Genomic DNA, 21,644 nt, shown 5'->3' with positions numbered 1-21,644 from the left:
TAATGAGAAACTTCTGTACAGTCTGGGGAAAGGGAAGTACCAATTGCTGCTCACAATAAAAACTAGTCAGCGCATTCTGGGCTTGACTACTACTGCAGAACTAGACCAGGAGTTGGAGGGGTGGGGATTTCTGCCATTTGACTGGTGCCTCCAGTTTTAACGCGGTAACAACAACCAGTCTGTGCGCCACATATCAAATGTTTGGTGTGTTCCCAGTATAGTTTTCTTAAGAAAGTAGGTTTTGATGGTAAATCTGCAGAAAGAATAGAGTGGAATATTGGAATACTGATTTGTTGGCTTAGTGTGCTTTAATATATTTGTTTATCATGCAACCAAAGCAAAGTATAGCTTGGCAAGATGTTTCAGGATCATTGCTGAGAAAGGTTTTCTTTGAGCTCTTCGTTGATCACATGGAGGTGGGCGGGTTGCATCGATTTCTGACTAGAGTTAGAGCTTTTTGTTTGTTTTTGCTGATGCCACTGTGATGCAACCAGACTTACTTTGTAACGTATAGTACATTTCCCCCAAAACAGGACCTGGCATGACTTGGAGGAAACTGCAGCACAGCCACCCCAATGCTGATCAAATTGCATTTTATTTTATTTCACGTCAAATGTCCTTTTATCATAGCATTCCTATGGGAAAAACAAATAATAGCAGTGTTTCATTTTGTGTTAGTGCGACAATGGCTGACCCTGTGGCAGCTACTGCATTCATGTTTTTACATAGCCTTCAGTTCCCTGCTCAGCCATGAAGCTCACTTGGTGACCTTGGGCCAAGTCACCTCACAAGGGTTGTTGTGGTGATGATAAAATGGAATCATAGATACTGTCTTTGGCTGCTTGCAGGAAAAGAAGGAATATAAATGTAATGAACAAACAAATATTCACAACTTAAATTCAGTATGTTGTTAATCATTCAAAATCAAGTGCAGGTAATTTTCATTTGGAAGTGTCCTGCATGCTGCTGCTGAGAGCAGAAGATGCAGGAATAAAAATTACCTATGAAGCAACTCATTTGCATATATTTCCAAAGTTTTAGATAACCCTTGCTGGTGCAAGAAGTCATGATGACAACAGACCCTCCAGATTCAGCATTATATGTTCAGAAAAATCAGGAGGAATGATTCTTGCATATTTAATAATTCCATTGCAATAGTCTCTTTGTACAGCATAGCTCAGAGTTGGTAAAACTCATTTATACTGATCTGTTGGATCTGCAAAATATTTGTTTAATTCCCCAAACCCCCACCCTGTGTGCATGTGTGTATTTTTGTGACCTACAACAGGTTAAAGCTAATTTGTAGCCTAAACCACAGTAAAACTGGAGTACTTAGATTTGAGCCAGTTGAATCTCAGTGAAATCAATGGACCTGAAACCAAGCACTCCACATTAATGGGTTTATAGATTAGGCTGACACTTCAGTTTTCCAGGCAGAAAAAATCATTGCCATGAACGGGTAGGGTAGAACAAAAACACAGTAAACTGTTATGTGATTTTTTTTTTTTTTTTGAGCATGTCATATGGGTCCTTGTTCTATATTTCCCTTACGAATTTTAGCAACACTTTTCTAATGTAGTGTCAGTCACACTGTGGTGTTCTTACTTCAATATTTTGACACTTATCTGTGTTCAGAGCCAATGCAGAGCAGATCTTTGAACCTTTCCTTGGTATCCTTGTTCAGACAGAGTTAGGGATGAGCATGCAAGCAAAACACGAGCTTACTGCAATTCTTCAAATTCTGGTTTGAAGCTTATTCCAGATTGTGATCTTTGCTTGTTCTTTTTGCATGTATTTTTCCAAATGTGTGCATCAGTTGTGTGCATCTCTGATATGCACACATTCTTCTGTTGATTTAGGGATGTGTGTGTACATTTTCCAAAAATAAGCATTCTTCTTATTTTTGCAAATTATTATTATTATTATTATTATTATTATTATTATTATTATTATTATTATACTGGAGTAGGGAAGGAATCATTATCAATGATCAGTTGTGCTAAAGGTAGGCTTACCCATACAAAGTTAGGTTTATATTCTGAACTGGAAGCAACCTGTACAAACGTGCATATTTACATGGCAATATTCACCACAAAGATAAACACAACATTATTTTGCTGCTTTCACATTGAGGGGAGCCTGTGAATATGTATATGTAAGAAAAGAACATATGATTATGCCGCACACTAAATGGGTAGGTGAAAAATTTCCATATTTATACATATCCCATTTGAACTTAGGCCCGGCTGTGTTTAGTTTGAATCTTTCTCATTGGTCTAGATATCAGTTGGTGCTTTGACTGAACTCTGAAATGCTCCTGGTAGAGACTGGTGGCCATTCTAACACCAAGAATTTAATTACATTCTTTTGTGCAAGATGTGGGCTCAAAATAGTCTGACAAAAGAAGATAGAGGGGGGAAAACATTATACCGCAGCTTGAAGATTGGTTTTGCGAAAACCATGTTCCTGTCAATATAGTATGGCTTGCATGTTAGCATCTGCATTCCTCAAATGCTTGTTTAGCCTGCACATTTTCAGACAGTTAGACTATTACAAAGGTATTCAAAGTTTCTGCTGTACTTTCTGTCAAATGAAATTATTTCTGAAGGTTGCTTGGACTTCCCATCTCTTGGGGAAGGGAGAATATGAGACTGTTTGGTAAAGTAAGCCTGTACGAATAAAACATACAATTATGCCACACATGAAAAGCATGGGTGCAACAGTTCCAGGAAGTCTGGAAGATAATTAATTCATATACCAATCCCCAAAGCCCATTCCTAGAACAATAATCTATCATGCAAGGAAGATAAGTGCTCGGATATTAAAAGAAGGATGGAAATTAAGGCAAATGTATTTTAATATTTATTCTTCTTCAATTCTTCAACAGCAAGCGATGGAGGTTATTGGCGCCTTCTAAACCCAGGAGAATATGTAGTCACTGCAAAAGCAGAAGGCTATACAGCTTCCACCAAAAACTGTGCTGTGGGGTATGATATGGGTGCAACCCGGTGTGACTTCACAATCAGCAAAACCAACCTGGCCCGGATCAAAGAGATCATGGAGAAATTTGGAAAGCAGCCCATTAGCCTGTCACTCCGACGACGCAGGCAGCGAGCAAGGCAGAGACGCCAGCAGTATAGACCACTTTCTACAGTGTAACAAATTAGGCTATCACGTTCTGCGCCTACACTGAGATAGTAGGGAATGTATATATAGGGGATACTTTCCATATCCCCTTTCTAACAATATTTTCATTAGGGATCTTGTACTGAAGAATTACTTTGGCAGTCCACAGCTCAATACTTTATATACTCTTCTGAAAATATTGGAACAAATCAATCTCTAAATAAGTCCCACAAAGTAGCAAGTGCATATGGCACCTGTATCCTCTGACCCAGAGGAAAACTTTATATGCCCAGGTGCTGAGAAGACAATGTTCCATACAGGTACAATATCAGATAATATACTGCATTTGAAATTGCTGAATTAAAGATGCTGAGACTTCCAGGATTAGGTTTGGGGGCTGCAAATGAGATTTCAGGATTTAATGCTAAATATATGAATGTAAAACTTTGGGCTTAGGAAGAGGATTTGGATTCTGTCCAAGATACCAGATGCCTGTTTCATCCAGCACCTCTTTTGGGGCAATGGTTTCCAGACAAATGCAACAGGAAGCAAGAGAGGCGTGAAAAAGTAAAAAGCAACTAAAGTTGGGTCACTTTGTCACAAAAAATTAAAACACTTAGATGAATGGGTTCTCTTGATTTTTTTTTCAGATATCACCTCAGCGTCAGTCTGGAACTGATTTAAATATGTTGTCATTAGAGCAACAGTTTGGTGGACTTAAAGGTTCAAAGGTCAACAGTGACCATCACCTCTCGGCCACCACCAATCATCACTATGTCAGCTGTTTAATGAATGCATTGTTCACTGCTAATGTCTATTTGTTTAGACCATTATCATTATGTTTCTATTATACAGTTCAATGTACTTAATGCTGCCAGAGTCACCAAATTAGTGCAAAAGCAGAGGTCTTATGCTGATGGAAAACGGTCCATATGCTGTCATATTCTTCAAGGCTCACAGTACTGGGATTATCCTCTTCCCATAAATGGTAGCAGGGCTAGTTAAATCATGAAAGGCACAGTTATTTATAGTTATATGATGGTAGGCAAGAGAACTGATGAAGCACGGAGGCTGTGACTGAACTATGGGATCAGGAAGCCCCTGTTTATCTCACCTCTGCCCCTAATCATTAGGTGGTCTTTGGCTCAGTTCCCCCATTCACAATATGAGAATAATGATATTTACTCATCTTACAGGATTCATATAAGGATTACAACAAGACCATGCCTCTGAAATACTTTGGACACTGTAAATGATGCATGCAGTATACGTATACCAGTAAATAAACTTACAATATCTTTTACGTTTTCAGAAAGGAGGCCAACTTGTGAGGTCTGCTTTGGTCAGTTCTTCAGCTTAAGCCTTGATGCTAAGATTTGAACCCCATTTTGGGGTTGAGTCCTGCTTTGTCATTCAGTGCCAATGCCATTATTCTTTTCTTACCTCAAAAAATAAGCCAGTTATGTTATACAGACTATATGATAGCAAGACCTTCATGGGTGGTTTTGAATACACTATGCTTACTAAAACCATTATGAGTTCTACTTACAGTGGGTTCCTTACATGCTGTCACCTCATGAAACATGTAGGATAGGGGAAGATCAAAAAAGTAGCATTCAAAACTAAAGCAATAAACATATTTCAGGTAGGATATAGATATGGGAAATGCCACATGGTTCTTCTATATAGTTTATTAGCACTTATTAGCAAATCATCCATAACAAGCAGAAGCCACAAGATGTTTGAGTAGATCTTTGCATTATAGCATTTATAGTCATATATCCAAGTAAGTGCGTATAAACACGCACATACATAGAGCATCATGACACTGATATACCACATCCAGCATGGCAAGTGTACACATATTTCAAATCTGGTGTTCCCTTTGGATTGAAAGAAATAGGGATGAATGATTACTCCTTTCATAGATTCTTGGTGTAAGGAAAATGCCTTATACTAGGTAAGAGTATTTGCCAATGAAGCTCAAGATTCCCTTCACCTGTCTGGAAGTGGATCTCCAGTTCTTTCACATGGTCTGTTGTCTGTCACCTGGTCCTTTTAACTAGAGATGCCAGGGACTGGAATTTTGCATGAAAACTGGGTGCTGTGCCACAGTGTTATGGGCCTACCTACTTTCAAATGCTTGTCTAGTTAAGCATTCATGATCTCATAATTGACAGTACCGTCCTGCTTGGAGAAATCGGGTTCCCATCATTCCTGGAATCCCTGGAATCACCATGTTATATACAGCAGAGTTTCTGTCTCTGCTGCAGCCTTTTTGCCTGGAAAGGCCCCCTCCTCTGTTATCTGCCAATAGACTTCTCCCTTTGAAAAATCATGCTCCCCATGGAATGGAATGCCCCAGTATCAAACTTTTTTGATCCACCTGCCAATCAAAATGAAGTTCTTAGCTGACTATGAATAGAGAGTAGTTCTGTGTATCAACATAAAATACTCCCCCCCAAATGAACGATGTCTGTAGCCCTTTTTCAACTTTTCATAGTTCTGCATTCCAATGCATTTTTCCCACAGTTTTGAGCGGGGCAGAACTTTGAATATACTATGCAAGAGAGTTACCTTCCTTGGCATGACATTGAAAGAATTGAATGGGAAGACAGACATGTGAAAAATACTTACTGGCCTAAAATCAAGGGCTTAAATGAAAAACCTTCAGCCACTTCATGAGTTTAAGCAAGGTTAGTGGCAACCGTCTGCTCGGCAAATTTAACTCACCCCTACATTCAGTGGAAAATGTGTTCCTATTTTCTCAGGAGGAGAACATTTTCACAAAACAGTGGGAATTTCAGCCTAACCTTAATTACTACTCCCAGCATACCACATGACCAGTATCATGCTAAAAGGTCCTTAGGTCCATGCACATGTTGGCTTCTAGTCATTCTGCATTGGATAGCCAAATGCAGCAGCCAGGAACACAGATCACTCATGTGTAAACACTGCATATATATGGCCTAATGCACAGACTTTCAAGCCTCTGAAACAGAACACCAACCTCTGGGCAAACAAGGGTTTTACTTTTGTTTTAAGCAAAATCCTATCAGAATAATGTGATATTGCTGATAAACAAATCTCACTTCTGAGGACCCTCGGCTTGGAGAACAGTCCTTTTGTCAGCACAATATAATGTCTGGCATTTAAATTTGCTTTGAAAAGACTGCAAGTTGGAATCCAATTGTTTCGTTTGCTTTGACATAGCAAGGCAGTTTCTGAGCAATATAATTGCACCCAGAGGCAGTGAATCCATCACATTTAATACAATCTTGCAGTGCTGCAGCTGTGAGTCAAGAAGTCTAAGTGTCCAAAGATTTGTTCTCATTTGGGCATGCTTCATCACCTGAGCTGACTAGCATTTGTCAGGATGCATTATTGGCTAGAGTCGCTCTAGGTATGTCGTAAGGTATTTATGAGAGCAGTGTATGAATCAGATTTTTCTATACTCCGTTTAATCTACTTTGGCTTGTTTCTATGAAGGTGCAATCCTACTTATGTTTAGAGAGAGAAAAGGCCTACAGCTGGGGCATATTGAGAGTTGTATTTTTTCTCCCTAAACATGCATAAGATTGCACCTTAACGCTATTAGCTCTCACATTTGTTTAATTTGTCAGCTTGGGGCAAGTTTGACTCCTCAAGCCTAACTAAAACTTCCTTTAATTACATGTACCTGATCTTTGTATGATTTTTCTCCCTCTGCTTTCTACTAGCATGTGTGACTTTGGTTCAGTATGGGAATGTGGTACTTTAGGAGGGATGATTTAACTTTCCCCCTTCCATTTTCATCCAAATTACCAACCTACCCCACAAGAAAATGCATCCATTGTAGTCAATGAAACTGTGTGTGTCTGTGTCTTTGAAAACATCATACAAAAGGGGTCCCAAGTGCAGCCCCGACAGGTGCCTCCAATGGCACCTGGGAAAGGATCCCCAGTGCAGTGCCCCTGAGCACCTGGCTTCTAAAATTATTTATTTTGAAACTATTTCCTTTAAAAAATATTCATATATGGATTTATATTAAATGCATAAATTTCTAACAATTATATATAGGCCTCGAGAAAATATATAGTCTTCAGAGCAAATATCCAATTAAGCATCCATTGAAGTTGGCATCTGTTCATACATCAAAAGAGTTGTAAGGTCCTCAATATATTGCATTGCAGGAGGTGCATCTTTATCTTCCAGTGTTGTAATATCAGTCTTTTAGCTGAAAAGGCACAGAGAATCCATTCACACTGACCATTTGTTAATTTCCACAAAGTCAGTTAGTAATTTAAAAGAGAAGATGTATCAGTGAATATTAAAGACTGCCCCAGTACAAAATTGATCTGTGCTCCTAGATGGAAGCAATTACTGGAAATTGCCAAAACATATTTTTAAAGGAAGCATTAGTTGTATTCCACTACTAGCAATCAGCTGAAATTGATGATTCCTTATTAAACAGACAGTGTGTCCAATAAATGCAAAACAAATGCTTTTGTTGAACACGATGGATTCTAAGATCCGCAGAAGTAGATACCAAAGATGTGATCCATTGATTAGAAAAAAACAGAACATTTGGAATCAACAATACGGTGTAAGCTTTCAAGGCTCTTCACTGAAACGCATATTCATTGTCTGAGTTCACATGTCATGAAAAGCAACCCTGTATGGTTTCTACAGTGCATGGTTTTTGCCTGGACATGCCTGACAGACAATCACATGGTTTCCACCCTCCTTACTCAAGTCCTCCCACTTTTGGCATGTTTCCCATCAACCACCATAACTAAATTTTAATCCCATACTCGGTGGCTGGAATGGTTCCAGCAGCTGCTAGTCTTTCTAGGCTCTGTGGCAGCTGCACACCAGCTACCTGGAAATGTCAATGCCGGGTTTGGATAACTCAAGAAACCATGGTGAAGTGTGTAAGCCATAAAGCAAATAATTGATCCTTATTGTGATTTTTAGAAGCTAAACATGCCGAAATACCACAACAGGGTTCTAGCAACATGACAGACCAGCCTGCACAAGAAACCACCACGGCATATCCTGTTTCCTGACTCACTAAAATACATTTTGCCCTCTTTCCCTACAACTATACAAAGCAAATCTATCTTAGTTTTCTATTCAGAGTCACTGTGGGGGCACACAGTGCATTTCTCATTGTCCAGCAAAATGCCAGTATGGGGTAACCAGCAAGCTATTTACTAGCATAGCAGCCATATGAGACTGTAGAAACCTCCCTTGCTTTCATGCACACATGCTTTAATGTGTTGGGTTGCTTGTTATGTGTTTCTTGTTTTGTACATGTCATGTTTCAACACCTTGATTATTTTGATTACTCATTTTGATTTGTTTTCAGTGTTCATATGTACTTTTTTCCATGGGTGTGACTGGCGTTATACATATAATTATGCCAAACAGATGTGCAGCAGATTTCTGTAACAACATTACAGTACTCAAAGTTTCATTTTCTAGTTTCATTTTCTATCTGATTTCTAATAACCCCGAGCATGGAACTTGCCCTTTTCACTGCCACCATAAACAGTGATGTCCTTGAGTTAGGCCTCACAAGCCCAGCCACTCTTTCCTGCTACTCCATTATGGTCCTGACCATTCACCTCCTTTTCCCAGGACAGCATGACAGTTCAAGGTATTTACTGGGTGGTTCACACAACATGAAAAGCCACAATGGAGCCATCCATGCACAAGATGGTTTACCATGCTGTCTGTCCAAACGAGTGGTGCTGATGAGTGATGGAGTGATGCTTCAGCATAGTACATCTGGTTTCTAGAAACCATGATAGGAAACAACAACCTGTTCTGTGGTTTCCATGTTTTACCATAGTTTCCCTGGTTGTTCAAACACAGCATCATGGTTTCCAGAGTCCTGGTAAGCAGGTGCCACAAGGTCCCATGGAAAGCAGGAGCTGCTGAAACCTTAGTGTGGAGCAGATTGCCTGTGTTATTACTCATTTAGAAAAGAATCAGTTAATACGAAGTCCACAGGTAATCCACAAAACATTCAGATGTGACCACTGTCAAATCTGTTCTGCTCTGCTGATGTTGTTATGCTTCATTAAACCTATCAGTATACTTGTAGCCAGTAAGCTTTGACTGAGTGATAGGAAGCCTGAGGTAATATATAATTGGAATATACTGTGTTCTTCTGTTAACTGGATTTTTTTTCTGAGAATAAACAATATTTGTACTTTTAATAAAGTTCTGAGAAGTCTTATTTTTATGGTTTTGTCAACACAAGAGGTAGTCTACTCAGATTAATATAGAAATGCTTGGCTGGACAGCTGTGTATATATGAAGCCTCCTGAACCTACAATCTAGTGCCACTAGCATCACAGTAAACTTATTTAGGGTTTGGAGGCGGGAATAACAAAAAGAAGCACTTAGAAAAATAACTATTACAGGATGATGTTGAATTTGCCTAAGGCCAGTGATTACCTGAAAATGTTGCCCAGTACTGAAAGCAAGAGATGAACTGGATTAGTGTCCCATTTAACACAGCTCATATAAGAACTTTGTATTGTGCTGATATGATGCATCCAGAGATCCATTTGAGCCATGGTTCACCCCAAACAGTGCTTTTCAAAACAAGCATTCAACTCCAGCACATATAAAACAATAACATATTAAAGGACCCAAGCATTTTGTTCCCCATGGAGTCACTACAAAGAGTCCTTCATACTAGAGATTAGGAACAGAGCTTCCAGATCAGACTTTTGAAGAGACAGAAACATAGAAAAATAGAAAACAGAGCGAGTCAGAAGGGGTCTCCCGGGCCATCTAGTCTGACCTCCGGCACCAGCCGGCTCCGCTCATGACATGCCCACCATGTGAATCCCAAAATCTTTTTTATCTAAAAATCAGACACGGTGTGATTTTAGACAACAGAGTTTTAATCAGTGCAAAATTAAACTGATTAAAACAACTCCCTTGTAGAAGTTGCACCAAGACCATATAGCTTACCATAATGACTGCTGAAATTGCTCCATTGTGTAAACATATTAGAATAAGGTATTGAGAGTATTAAAAAAAATGGAAGCAACAGTTCTGCTTCTATGCTAGTTTATTAACTTCTCCTGAGTGAGGACTACTGCATCTGAAAGATGTTGACATAAACTCATGCAGATCCTTAAAAATTAAGTGCCACCAAGTTCAGTGGGTGAACGGTTATATTCATTAAATTGTATTAAAATAATTACAGCCCACCTTTACTCCTAAATGGTCCCAAAGTAGTGAACAAAAAGAAAATGAATAAATATATTTGAGGCAGGGAAGTCAGATTAGCAACAGAGCTCAGAGAGCTCCTTAAAAACATCAGAAGCAGGAAACCCATGAGGGAATCTGTTTGATGACAATAGAGTTAATGGAGTACTGAAACAGGAAAAGAAAACTGTGGGGAAAAGGCATGAATTCTTTTCATCTGTCTGTACCGTAGAAGATATGGAACCAATAAATGTTCCTGAACTGATGCTTTCAGGAAGAGAATCTGAGGAACTGGGGCAAATGATGAAGTCCTCAGACATATTGACAGATTGGAAGTTAATAAAACAGCAGCCACTGACAATATCCCTGCTAGTGTTCTTAAGCAGCTCAGATATGAACTTGCCAATCTTCCTACAAAATAGGTAGCAGATCCCCAAGGTAAGCCTCTGTACTAGAGGACTGGAAAATGCCCAGTGTAACATCATTTTTAAAGAGAGATGTAGAGGAATCCAGGAAATTACAGGGCAGATAGTTAACATCTATTGTGGGTACACTGGTTAAAAGCTGGATTAAAGATAAATTTAGTAGGCATATAGAAGGACACACCTTGCTCAGAAAGAATAAACATCACTGCCGCATAATGTACAACCTGCTGGAAGGAGGCCATTGCCAGCTATAACACCTGGCTGAGGCCGTCTGTCTTTCTCACCCTTCCACTGCAGGTGTTTATGGCTGGTCAGGACAGAGGCGCAAGCTCTTGGCTAGTGGCTCTCAGGTTGGGCAAAGGGAATACATACATCTGCTAGAGAGAAACTCTCTCCCCGCACCCTCTCCTTTTGCCTCTGGCATCCTGTCTGCTTGCTAGGGAAAGCACCTCTGCATGCTTGATCCTTGCCCTTCATGGATTACTTCTAACAGGGAAGGATTATCAGGCTGGGTCCAGAAGGCTGTAAACTCTTTCCTGAGAGAGGGTGTGGTACCAGCATCTTTAGAGAAGAGCGTAGTTAGGACACTGCTAAAAAATAATAAAAGGCCTAACCTAAGCTAGACCCAGATCAGTAGCTAACATTCCCCACCTAAGCAAGAGGGTGATTGCCAGTCAACTCCAAAACCTCTGCAATGACATGGCTTTTATAGATCCATTTTAATCAGGCTTCAGGCCAGGGTTTGGCATAGAAGTTGCTTTGGTTGCCCTGTTCGATGAGCTTTCTTGAGAGATGGACCAGGGAGTGTGATCCTGTTGCTTTTCTTGGACCATTCAGTGATTTCTGATACTATCAAACATGTTGCTCTTCTGGAAGACTGTCTGGGCTAGGAATCAGAACCAGCGCTTTGTAGTCATTCTAGTCCTGCATGGATGGCTGATTCCAAAAGGTGGTCTTGGGGGATTGTTGCTCTGTGCCAGGGCAGTTATGCTATGGGGCTCCCTGAGGCTGACTTTTATCCCCCCAGCTCATGAACATGAAGCTCCTGAGGAAGGTTATCCAGATGAGTATGCTGAGGTGTCATCAGTATGCAGATGACACCCAGCTCTAGCTCTCCTTTTCATCAAATTCAGGTGTGGCAGTGGCTGTTCTGAACCAGGGCCTGGGCATGGTAATGGACTAGACTAGTCTCTTTCCAGACAAAATGAGGGTACTGTTAGTGGGTGGTTCATCTGCTTGGTTGAGTGATATTATTGTTATGAATACTATTACTGTTAGTATAATCAACCTGTTACAATAGTCAGCCTTTTCTGGAGGGGGTTGCATTCTGCCTAGATGATCAGGTTTGAAGTTTTGGAGTTTGCTGGATCCAGCACTATCACTGGAGGCAGAGATGGGCTTGGTGGTACAGAACACCTCTTACAAGCTTAGGCTGATATAGAAACACAGAAACAGAAACTGAGCAAGTCAGAAGGGGTCTCTCGGGCCATCTGTTCTGACCCCTTGCTCCAGCCAGCTTCACTCATGACATGCCTAGATATACCTAGATAGATACCTTATCTAGACAGAGATAGCCTATATAGCATTATCTATGCTGTGGTAATGTATTAGTTGGAGTACTGCTATGCATTATATATTGACCTGCCTTGATTTAGAAACTTTCTAGAAGGGTCTAGAAACTTCAACTACTCCGTATCAAGGCAGGGACTGGCCACCATGATTGTATCAGGCCAGTACTTTACCATCTGGGTTGGCTGTTGACCCATGTTCAGTTCAAGGCTTGATACAATCATATTCAAAGCCCTCCATGGCTTGGGACCAGGTTACCTGAAGGATTGCTTCCTCCCATATATACCTGCTTGTAGCTCAAGATTAACCTCAGTAGTCCAGGAGCCTCTGGCAAAGGCAGTATTTAAGAAGAAAGTCTTTTCTGTACTAGCACTGTAACTATGGAACTATGGTTGCTGGGTCTTACCCTGTTGCTTTTTATTTCTATTTTATACTGTGGTTTTAAACATTTAAATTTAGACTGGCTTATGCTGCATTTTAGTTTTAAATTATTGTGAACTGCTGAAAGATTTTTGGCTGTTGGGTGATATAATAAAAGCAAATCCTGTATCTCTATTTTTTCAGAGTTATTTCAGAGTGTTGGTAAATATGCAAACAGGCATTGCTTTTTTCTACTTCCAAAGCTCTTTTTACAAAATCCCTGGACAAAGACTCCTGATCACACTTAGCAGTTGTGGAATAGACAGAAAACTTATCTTGCAGATAAGTAACTGCATAAAGTTCAGAAAGCAGAAAGTGGGAATAAGTGGTGATCTCTTCCAGTGAAAAGATGAAAAAGATCCATTTTGGGACCTATGCTTTTCAGCTTACTAATAAATGATTTGGAATTAGGAGTGAGAAGTGAAGTTGGAACCAAAATGGCAAATGCAACCCAGCATAACCAAGTGTAAAGTTATGTATATGGGGCAAAAAATAAAATAAAACATCTTCAAGCCAATAGATCTGCGCTAGCAATAACTGGCCAAGAAAGATCTTGAGGCCATGGTGGACAGTTTGATGTAGATATCATCCCCATGTACAGAGGTTCTAAAAAGTGAAATTACATGTTAGGCATAATTAGGAAAAGAATTGAAAATAAAACTGTCAAGATCATGCTCCCATTACATAAATCTAAGCTGCAACCACACTTAAAATAGTGCACCTAGAAAGGGATTTAGGTGCAGTTTGGGTCACGTGCATCTACAAAAGTAATTTTAGAGCTGGAAAAAGTACATAAAGGGGCAACTGAAATGAACAAAGAGTTGGGACAAGTCCCCTATAATGACTGGGGTTGTTTAGCTTAGAAAAGGCCAAGCAAGGGGAGATATGTTACATGGGTGTGGAGAAAGTAAATTGGGAGATATTGTTCTCTGTCTCATGTTACTTGAACCTTCATCCTATGAAGCTGATTGATGGACAGATGAGAAGAAGTATATCATATAATACACAGGCAAATGATGAAATTCACTTTTACAAGATGTAGTGGTGGTCACCAATCTGGATGGCTTTAAGAAGGAACTAAACAAATGCACCTGTGCAGGGGCTGTTCTCATGTTCTCAATCAAGTTTATATTCAAAACCATTAGAAATCTAATGGGACAAAGTTTCTTTGCCTCCAAATAACTCCAAGCAACAATGGGACCAGTCATTCCTGGGGAGGGAATTCCAGGGTAACCACATTGATAAGACATCTGTGTGTCTGCTGTCAGAATAGTTTGGTCTTAGCACAGGAATTTTCCCTTTCGTCAGATCCATCAGAATTGCTTCTTCAAGTTGTTGACATGAAAACATAATACTTAGCATGTTAGGGAGAGAACAGACCATTTCAATGATGGAAAAAATGAACACATTTATTTGTGATGGAGCTTAACTTACTGGGATGGAATACAGACAATGCTTTTCTGTGAAGCAAAAGAAAAATAGGCAGAAAATTATGATCTGAAGCTTGGCCAGAGGCGCTCCCCCCCTCCCCTGGTGGCAAGGAGCACACTCCATCCAGCAAGTTCCTGAAGGAACAACATACCTGTAGGTACTTGCAAGAATCAGAGCCTGTGTGATCACCCAGTGCAGCTAGATGCTCTGGAAGGCTTTATGAAAGTCTCTGTTGCACTGTTCAATTTGGTTATAGCAGCGTGGTCCTTTGTGGTAGCTGTGTCATGTTCCTGATCTTGTCCCAGTTTTGCCTTGCCTTCAGTTGTGCCTTTTCCTGACTCTCCTCTTGCCGGTACCTGATCTGTGGTTTGCCTGTGGGTCTGCCATGCCCTGCTAGTTATCTGACTCTTGCTCATTCCTGCTTTTGTCTTTGTCTCTGGCCTTCTTGCATTTTGCTAAGACCTCTGCCTGTTTCCGTCATGCTTGGCCCTGGTGTTTTGACCATAAACACATGTTCTCTTTGTTCCAGACCTAACAATGAATGACACTTCCCCATTGTTATTGCTTTGTTGAAACAGCACATTCTTTTAGGGAACAAGCTAATAAAGCTGCCTATAACCTTCTGAACTTGGATTGTAAGCATTCCATGTAGGGCAGGAGGTACAAGGAGGTGAAGAGTGTTCCTCATCCTCTGTGAAACAGTTAGATGGCTGAATGTGACCGTCTAAATGCAGCACTTTGAAGGAGAATAGATGGCTGAGGGGCTGCCAGGACGCCTCATGTCTTGGTGGCACCATCTTCCTGTTCACCTGAATGGCCCTTTCTCTGCAGTCACCACCATTGCCTAAGAGATGAAGCTGACATGTTTCCTTCTTGCTAGCTGCAGCTGGGGCACTCTGAGCACACATCACCAGCTTTGAGGTCAATGCTGAGACTTTTGTCTGTCTAAACATGCAATGGAATGTTCCCTAAAATATTTTTTATCTGTGGTTAAATTGTTTGATGCTCCTCTGCTCACACCGGGGCAAATTCAGAGCAAATATTTTCCACTGGGGCAGAATAGGAAAATGACATCACACTGTCTTCAGAATAAGATGGAAGTGGTATATGTAAGAATAGCTAGTTTACTAAGCAGAAATTCTAAGGGAGAACTGTCTATTCACTCAGTAGTAATATAGACAGTGCTCTTGGGCCCATTAAGTCACCACAAGCAGAATGAAATTTGATTAGAAGCAATTTAATTAGAAGGTGTTTGGACAACTAGCTTGGCATTTCTATTAAGTTCTAATAAGTAATATGTCATGTTCACAGAAGAGACAATGGGGAAAGATTAATTATAAAAAATAATTACTTACTTGTTTTCATAATTACTTTCTAACACACATACAGTGGGGGAAACGACTTATTCATTCTGAGTCTTTACTTATTTCAAAATTTCTGTTACTGAGTATCTGGACAACCAAATATTATCTTATTCCCTTGTAGAGATGCACCTGATGGTAAGATGAGGAAAAAGTAGCACCATCAGTTTTCAGCTCATGAACTATTAAATGCATCAGCTGTATAAGCACATCAAAATAAGTTTAGAAATCCAAAATTAGTTTGGAAAAAGTTTTCTTTCCTCTTTCTGAATATAAACTTTTTTTTACAGTATAAAAATGTATTCAGGAACAAATTGTTGATTATAATAGCTATTCCCTTTGGGAAAATGACTAACAACAATCAGAAGTATATATTGCTTGTTCTGTTCTCATAAAATATACCAAACAAGAAAAGATCAAGACAAATCAAAATGTGGATTAAAGAAATCACAAGCAAGGACTGTAATATGGGACACATCTGCTGCAGCCTCACTCATGAAACAAATCATTTAACAAGATTATTTTGTCCAATAAAGCTGTCTTCTTGTTTACTGTTTCCTAGAGTTGATTGTTCAGGGTGCGGTCCTTAGATTAACATCACTTACGGGGATGCACATATAGACAAATATAGACAAAAAACAGTCCAAACTCAGTGGGTGGTGAATGCTGGGAAATATAGGGCTTTTTCCCTATACGAACATGCATAGACTTCTCCTTAAATGTGAGGAGACAAGGCAGAACAGTGTTTGCTGCTCCTCATGTCACTTGTTATGCCGACCTAGCATCTCATGTGATCTGAAAACTAAAGCAAGGACCACACTGGCCAGAGCTACTGTGGTTGTAGACCATGTCTGGAGGGTGTCAGAATAAGGATAGCCAGTGGATGTAATTTTGTCCACACATCTATACAGGGTGTAAGTGGCTGGGTTTCTCCGATCATTGAGAGAAAGAGACACGGACAAAGCAGCTGTGCTAGTAAAGTGTGGTTTATTGAGAAGCACAGTAACTGATCCAAGAATTAGTAAAGGGTTAAAGCTGAAACACCCTTGAATTTCTCTTAGCAACCCTGTATTTTAAAGATAGCAATCGTGAAATAACCATTATTATTACTACTAAACCAAACCCAAAGCTATACTGAGGCACATATTGCAAATTAAATTACATTGCTTGGGGTGATCTGGATGCAAATAATCAAATGCAATACTAAGAAACAATTCAAACAGGCTTTGAAATGTGTTATATTACTGTTCGCCACATTTTGATTGCACAATCTCTTTGATCATATTTATGTTGTATGGATTCAGGTTGAGAAAATTCGGTTGTTTTTTATTAATGTTGTCTGAAAACTGCACTGAAAATATGAAAGCACCATATCCTGTGTCTAGATTATTAACCTGAAATATTTTGGCCATGGGAGTGTAAATTAGACCAACTCCAATGAATGTTAGTCTTTTTGTGTTACAGAGAGCTGAAGAATCCTTTCCCTGCTATGTACAACACAACTTTCAATTACATTTTTAAGTGCTGTCCCATATTAGCTGATTTTGCTAAATACATCCTGGAAATGATTCCTGGAAATATCCAGTATAATGAAATACACAGTGTAATCCTAGGTGCTCAGAAGGAAATCCATTGAGTTCAGTAGAGGCTATTGCAATGTGATTGCAGCCCTAAAGATATACTAATAAATGAAAATTTTGTCAGATGAAAAAGGAAGGTTAGATTGAGAATAAGTGACTGCTATTAGAAATACTCAATAATTGAATCCATGGGATGAGGAGAGACAATGTGGCTTGGTGGTTACAGTGTTGGACTGGGGATTCAGGAGATCCTGATTCAACTCCCCACTTGGCCCACTCACTGGCTGGCTTTGGGCCAGTCACTCATTCTCAGCCTAACACCTCCCAGGGCGATAGCTGTTGTTGCTGCTGTTGTTGTGAGAATAGCATGAGTACAGGAAAACTAAGTAAACTGCCCTGGGTTCCTTTTATAAGGAAAAATGGATGGCATATGAATAGAATCCTTATCATGGCACACCTATCCTGCAGCTCTGCTGTGGATGCAGATTTGCTTCTGGGCACAGGTCAAAATACTGGTGGTCAGTTTTCAAAACTTGGGTTCAGGATGCCTGAAAGACTAAATTTCCCCAACCTACCAGCCTGCTCCACAGAACAAGACGGAGAGGCCCTTCTCTGTGTTCCTGCTAGAATGGATGCATGGTGGACGGCAAGAAGGAAAAGGACCTTCGCAATGGCTGCACCAACATTGTGCAACAGCCCACCCTGTGGAGGGCACATGTGGACGGCTTCCTCCCTGGGTGCCTTTTACTGGACGGTGCTATTCTGGCAAGGTTTTGTTCACTAAGCTTTTCTTTTGGTTCCAGCTACATTATTTTGGTCTCTGCCTCTGTATTTGTATTGCATCTTCCCAATTGTGTTTATTTTATTTCATTGGACTTATTTAGGCCCCTTTAATATGTTGCTCCCATGTGTGCAGAATGCCATATTTACAAGCACAGAATAGCAGAAGAAGAAAGTCCTGCTTTTTGTCAGGTTTTAAAACTTTCTCTCCCCTCACCACCCACCTTTTCAGAATCAGAACTGGTATTTGATGGCCACATAGGCCTTTTCCACTCACATTTTTCTCTCAACAACATCCTCATGAGATAGGTTAGGCTGAGCGAGCACGACTGGCCCAAAGTCACCCAGTGAGTTTCATGGCCAAGTGGGAACTAGAACCAGGTCTCCTGGGTCCCCACAAACACAAACCACCACATTATATTGTCTCTCATGAGCCCATGAATTCAGTTATTGAATACTGCATCTCTCATAAGGGAAGTTCGCTCAAGGCAAGAGAGGGTATCAGGCATTTTGAGGCTCTTTGGTTCTTTTCCTCTAGCTCTCTTTTGATTGGTAGTGTGTCCTTTCTTTATGTCCTCTGACAAACGCTCATGGTATCGTAGCATAAATCTCTCCCCTCTCCCATATGCCAGTCTGTCACATATTTGCAATGTGCCAACATGTGTGCATGCTCATATAACATGCATATAGGCATGGAATAATTCCTGTGCAAAGAAAGCTGCATGTTTGCTTCATTACTATGCCACCCAGTAGCTGGAGTTTTCTGTGAAGAATGGATGTGAACCCTTTTCTTAGATGTAAACACATTCTAGACAAATTCCAACCATCAAAAGCATACCAGGACACCTCATTTTTCTAACTCTAACCCAGTGATGGTGAACCTTTTAGAGACCAAGTGCCCAAACCCAAAACCCACATATTTATCGCAAAGTGCCAACACTACAATAAAACCTGAAAACTGAGGTTTTAGTTTAGAAAAAAATACCTCACAGCCAGTCCAAGCATACACACACACACACACACACACACACACACACACGTGTGTGTGTGTGTGTGTATCCTTGGCAGCACACTGACTGGCCAAGCGAAAGCTTGGACAAGTCACAGCTAATGAGTTGCAGCTCATGATGTCATCACCTGACACCACTACTCCTTTCCAAGCATGCGCATGGCCCCTATATGTGCTGTTATCCGATGCTCAGCTGCTGGGCCGATGCTGGGGTGACTTGGTTCGTGTGCCAACAGAGAGGGCTCTGTGTGCCCACTGTGGCACACGTGCCATAGGTTTGCCACCACTGGCCTAACCCTACCCTGGTGCACTCCCCTAACCCTAATATAGAGCTAAAATACCATCAAAAGGGGAGATTTTGAAAAAGCCTTCCTTGATTAGCTTTTTCTGCACTGCTCATCATTTCTGCTCATTCCAAACACATTCCAACCATCAAAACCATGCCAGGACACCTAGTTTTCCTAACCCTAACCCTACCCTGGTGCACACCCTAACCCAAATGTAGGGGTAAAGTTCCATTGAAATAGGACTATTTTGAAAAAGCCTTCCTTGAGTAGCTGTTTCTGCACATTTCAACATTTCCGCCCATTCTAAACCCATTCCAAGCATAAAAATCATACCAGAACACCTTGTTTTTGTAACCCTAACCCAGTGATGGTGAACCTTTTAGAGACCAAGTGCCCAAACTGCAACCCAAAACCCACTTATTTATCGCAAAGTGCCAACACTGCAATAAAACCTGAAAACTGAGATTTTAGTTCAGAAAAAACAACTCACAGCCAGTCCAAGCAAATACACGTATCTCCTTGGCAGTGCACTGACTGGCCAAGCAAAAGCTCGGATGAGGCGTGGCTACTGAGTCACGGCTTGTGATGTCATTGCCTGGCCCCTATGTGTGCTGTTATCCAATGCTCGCCTGCTGGGGCAATACTGGGGTGACTTGGCTCGTGTGCCCACAGAGAGGGCTCTCCATGCCCGCTGTGGCACGCATGCCATAGGTTCGCCACCACTGCTGTGGACTATTATATCATGAAGATAGAATAAAAGGAAATAGAATTGAGTGTTTGGTCCTTTCTCACACAGGGCTTTTTTCCTTACAAAACTGCAAAAATGTTTCTTGGCCTGGTGCAGATACCTACTATCCTAACCAGTCCATGTTCCCTGATCTCTGTGCTAGGGTCCATAGGATTTTTTGGACCTCCTCACTCCAAGAGTAGAAGGAGAGAGAGTTCTGCCCTCAGAGACTCCAACCTCTGATTTCTCCACTAAAACCTGGAGGACTTTCATTACCTCCCCAACATCGAAGCTTTGATCTGCAGGATCCAAAGCCCTCCCACACATGCAGGCATGGGGCACATCAGCCAGTCCTGCAGCTGGCAGAAGTAATTGTCCTCCATTGTAAGAATTTGGGACTACATACAGTCGGGATGAAGTGGGGACGAGAGCAGAGAAAAGGGGAGTTGAATGCCTCTGCTTTCTCCCTTCCACCCAGCCAGTGTGAGCCTTTTGAATGTGCTGGTTTGTCCACCTTCAGAACTGCTCTCCCCATTCCATACTAGGCCGCAATTTTATATTCAATTACTTGGGAATTAAGTAATAAGCCCTATTGAATCCAACAGACTTGCTACTGAGTAGTTGTGTGTAGCTTACACTGTTGATATCCTTCTGCAGGCCTTTGCTGTTCTCTGCTCATCAGGGAGACATAGATACATAGCACGCATGCACAGAGCATAATCCATAATCTCCTTTGCTTGGCTATTGTCTTAAGTTTGTCCACATTATATTTTCTTCTAGATTTTGACACCATCTGCAGTTTTGTTTCCTTTTGCCTGCCTTCACACGGAGGCTTGCAATTACCATACTCCCACTCATTTCCCTCCTTGTTCCTTTTCACTACATGCTTAATTTTTTTTGAAAGTCGATGTCTCCAGCTTGCTTAAAACCTGCAATTATTATAAGACATCTAATGAGATCTGCAGCAATATTCCATGCTGGGCAAAGAATTTTTTTTAATTAATGGAATAAACAAGGGCAGATGACAGCTAAAGCACTGAAAGCAAATCTTCCCATCAGACGACTGAAGGAAAGGTCAGTCTTCTAAAAATGAACACACAATCAATTATTATGCAGTCAACTCCTTCCAAGGGATTTAAACAGGCTATTTTTATTTGTTCTTTTAAGAACCAAATTGTAAGATCCTGTGTGGATTTTAAGCTGTAATTACAGGTGATTTTAGTGTTACTTTTTCATATTATTCCTTGCCCTACATTCAAAGCAAACTCACACCACATGATGAGGTGCAGAATGCTGTCATGTTGATCACTAGCTTTTTCTTTAAACATACAGCTCTATTTTTGGAAGGTCACCAGGGAGGAGGGGGCTTGCTGTAGATTTCTAGGATGCAGAAGTGTGCAATGAATTACAGGGACTGCTCTGGTGCTTCTAACTCAGCCATCCTGATACAACAGAGGCAGCTTATGTTTGGGAAATCCCTTCGGAATCATTCCCTCTGTGCCTGACATTCAGAGTTGAGTGCAGGTGCTCATGTAGTCAAAATGATCCCATCCATGCTTTGGGGAAATAAAAAATAGGGGGAAAATGAAAGAGGAGACCCTCAAAACAGGCCAGCAGCCCGGCCATTCAGTGATCATGGAGTACTGGTAATTTACCAGCCTTCTGCAGGCTGTATCATGACCAGATATGTCTGAACTGAGATATCTGCTCAACTGAA

At 40.7% G+C, this 21,644-nt stretch overlaps 1 protein-coding gene across 3 annotated transcripts in view; it reads left to right on the top strand.

Annotated features, from left to right (window-relative positions):
• CPXM2 (carboxypeptidase X, M14 family member 2) overlaps nucleotides 1–6,113 on the top strand; it is a 92,907-nt gene extending 86,794 nt beyond the window's left edge. For all 3 annotated transcript variants that reach the window (XM_044445711.1, XM_044445712.1, XM_044445709.1), the window contains one exon: nucleotides 2,888–6,113. In XM_044445711.1, coding sequence (XP_044301646.1) covers nucleotides 2,888–3,159 — 272 coding nt within the window. In that variant the 3' untranslated portion in view covers nucleotides 3,160–6,113. The remainder of the gene's footprint in view (nucleotides 1–2,887) is intronic.
• The last annotated feature ends 15,531 nt before the right edge of the window (nucleotides 6,114–21,644 follow it).

This window comes from Varanus komodoensis, unplaced genomic scaffold, assembly GCF_004798865.1.
Source record: "Varanus komodoensis strain SLA01 unplaced genomic scaffold, ASM479886v1 scaffold49, whole genome shotgun sequence".
In the NCBI taxonomy this organism is placed as follows: Eukaryota; Metazoa; Chordata; class Lepidosauria; order Squamata; family Varanidae; genus Varanus; species Varanus komodoensis.
This window is presented reverse-complemented; position numbering and strand designations above follow the sequence as displayed.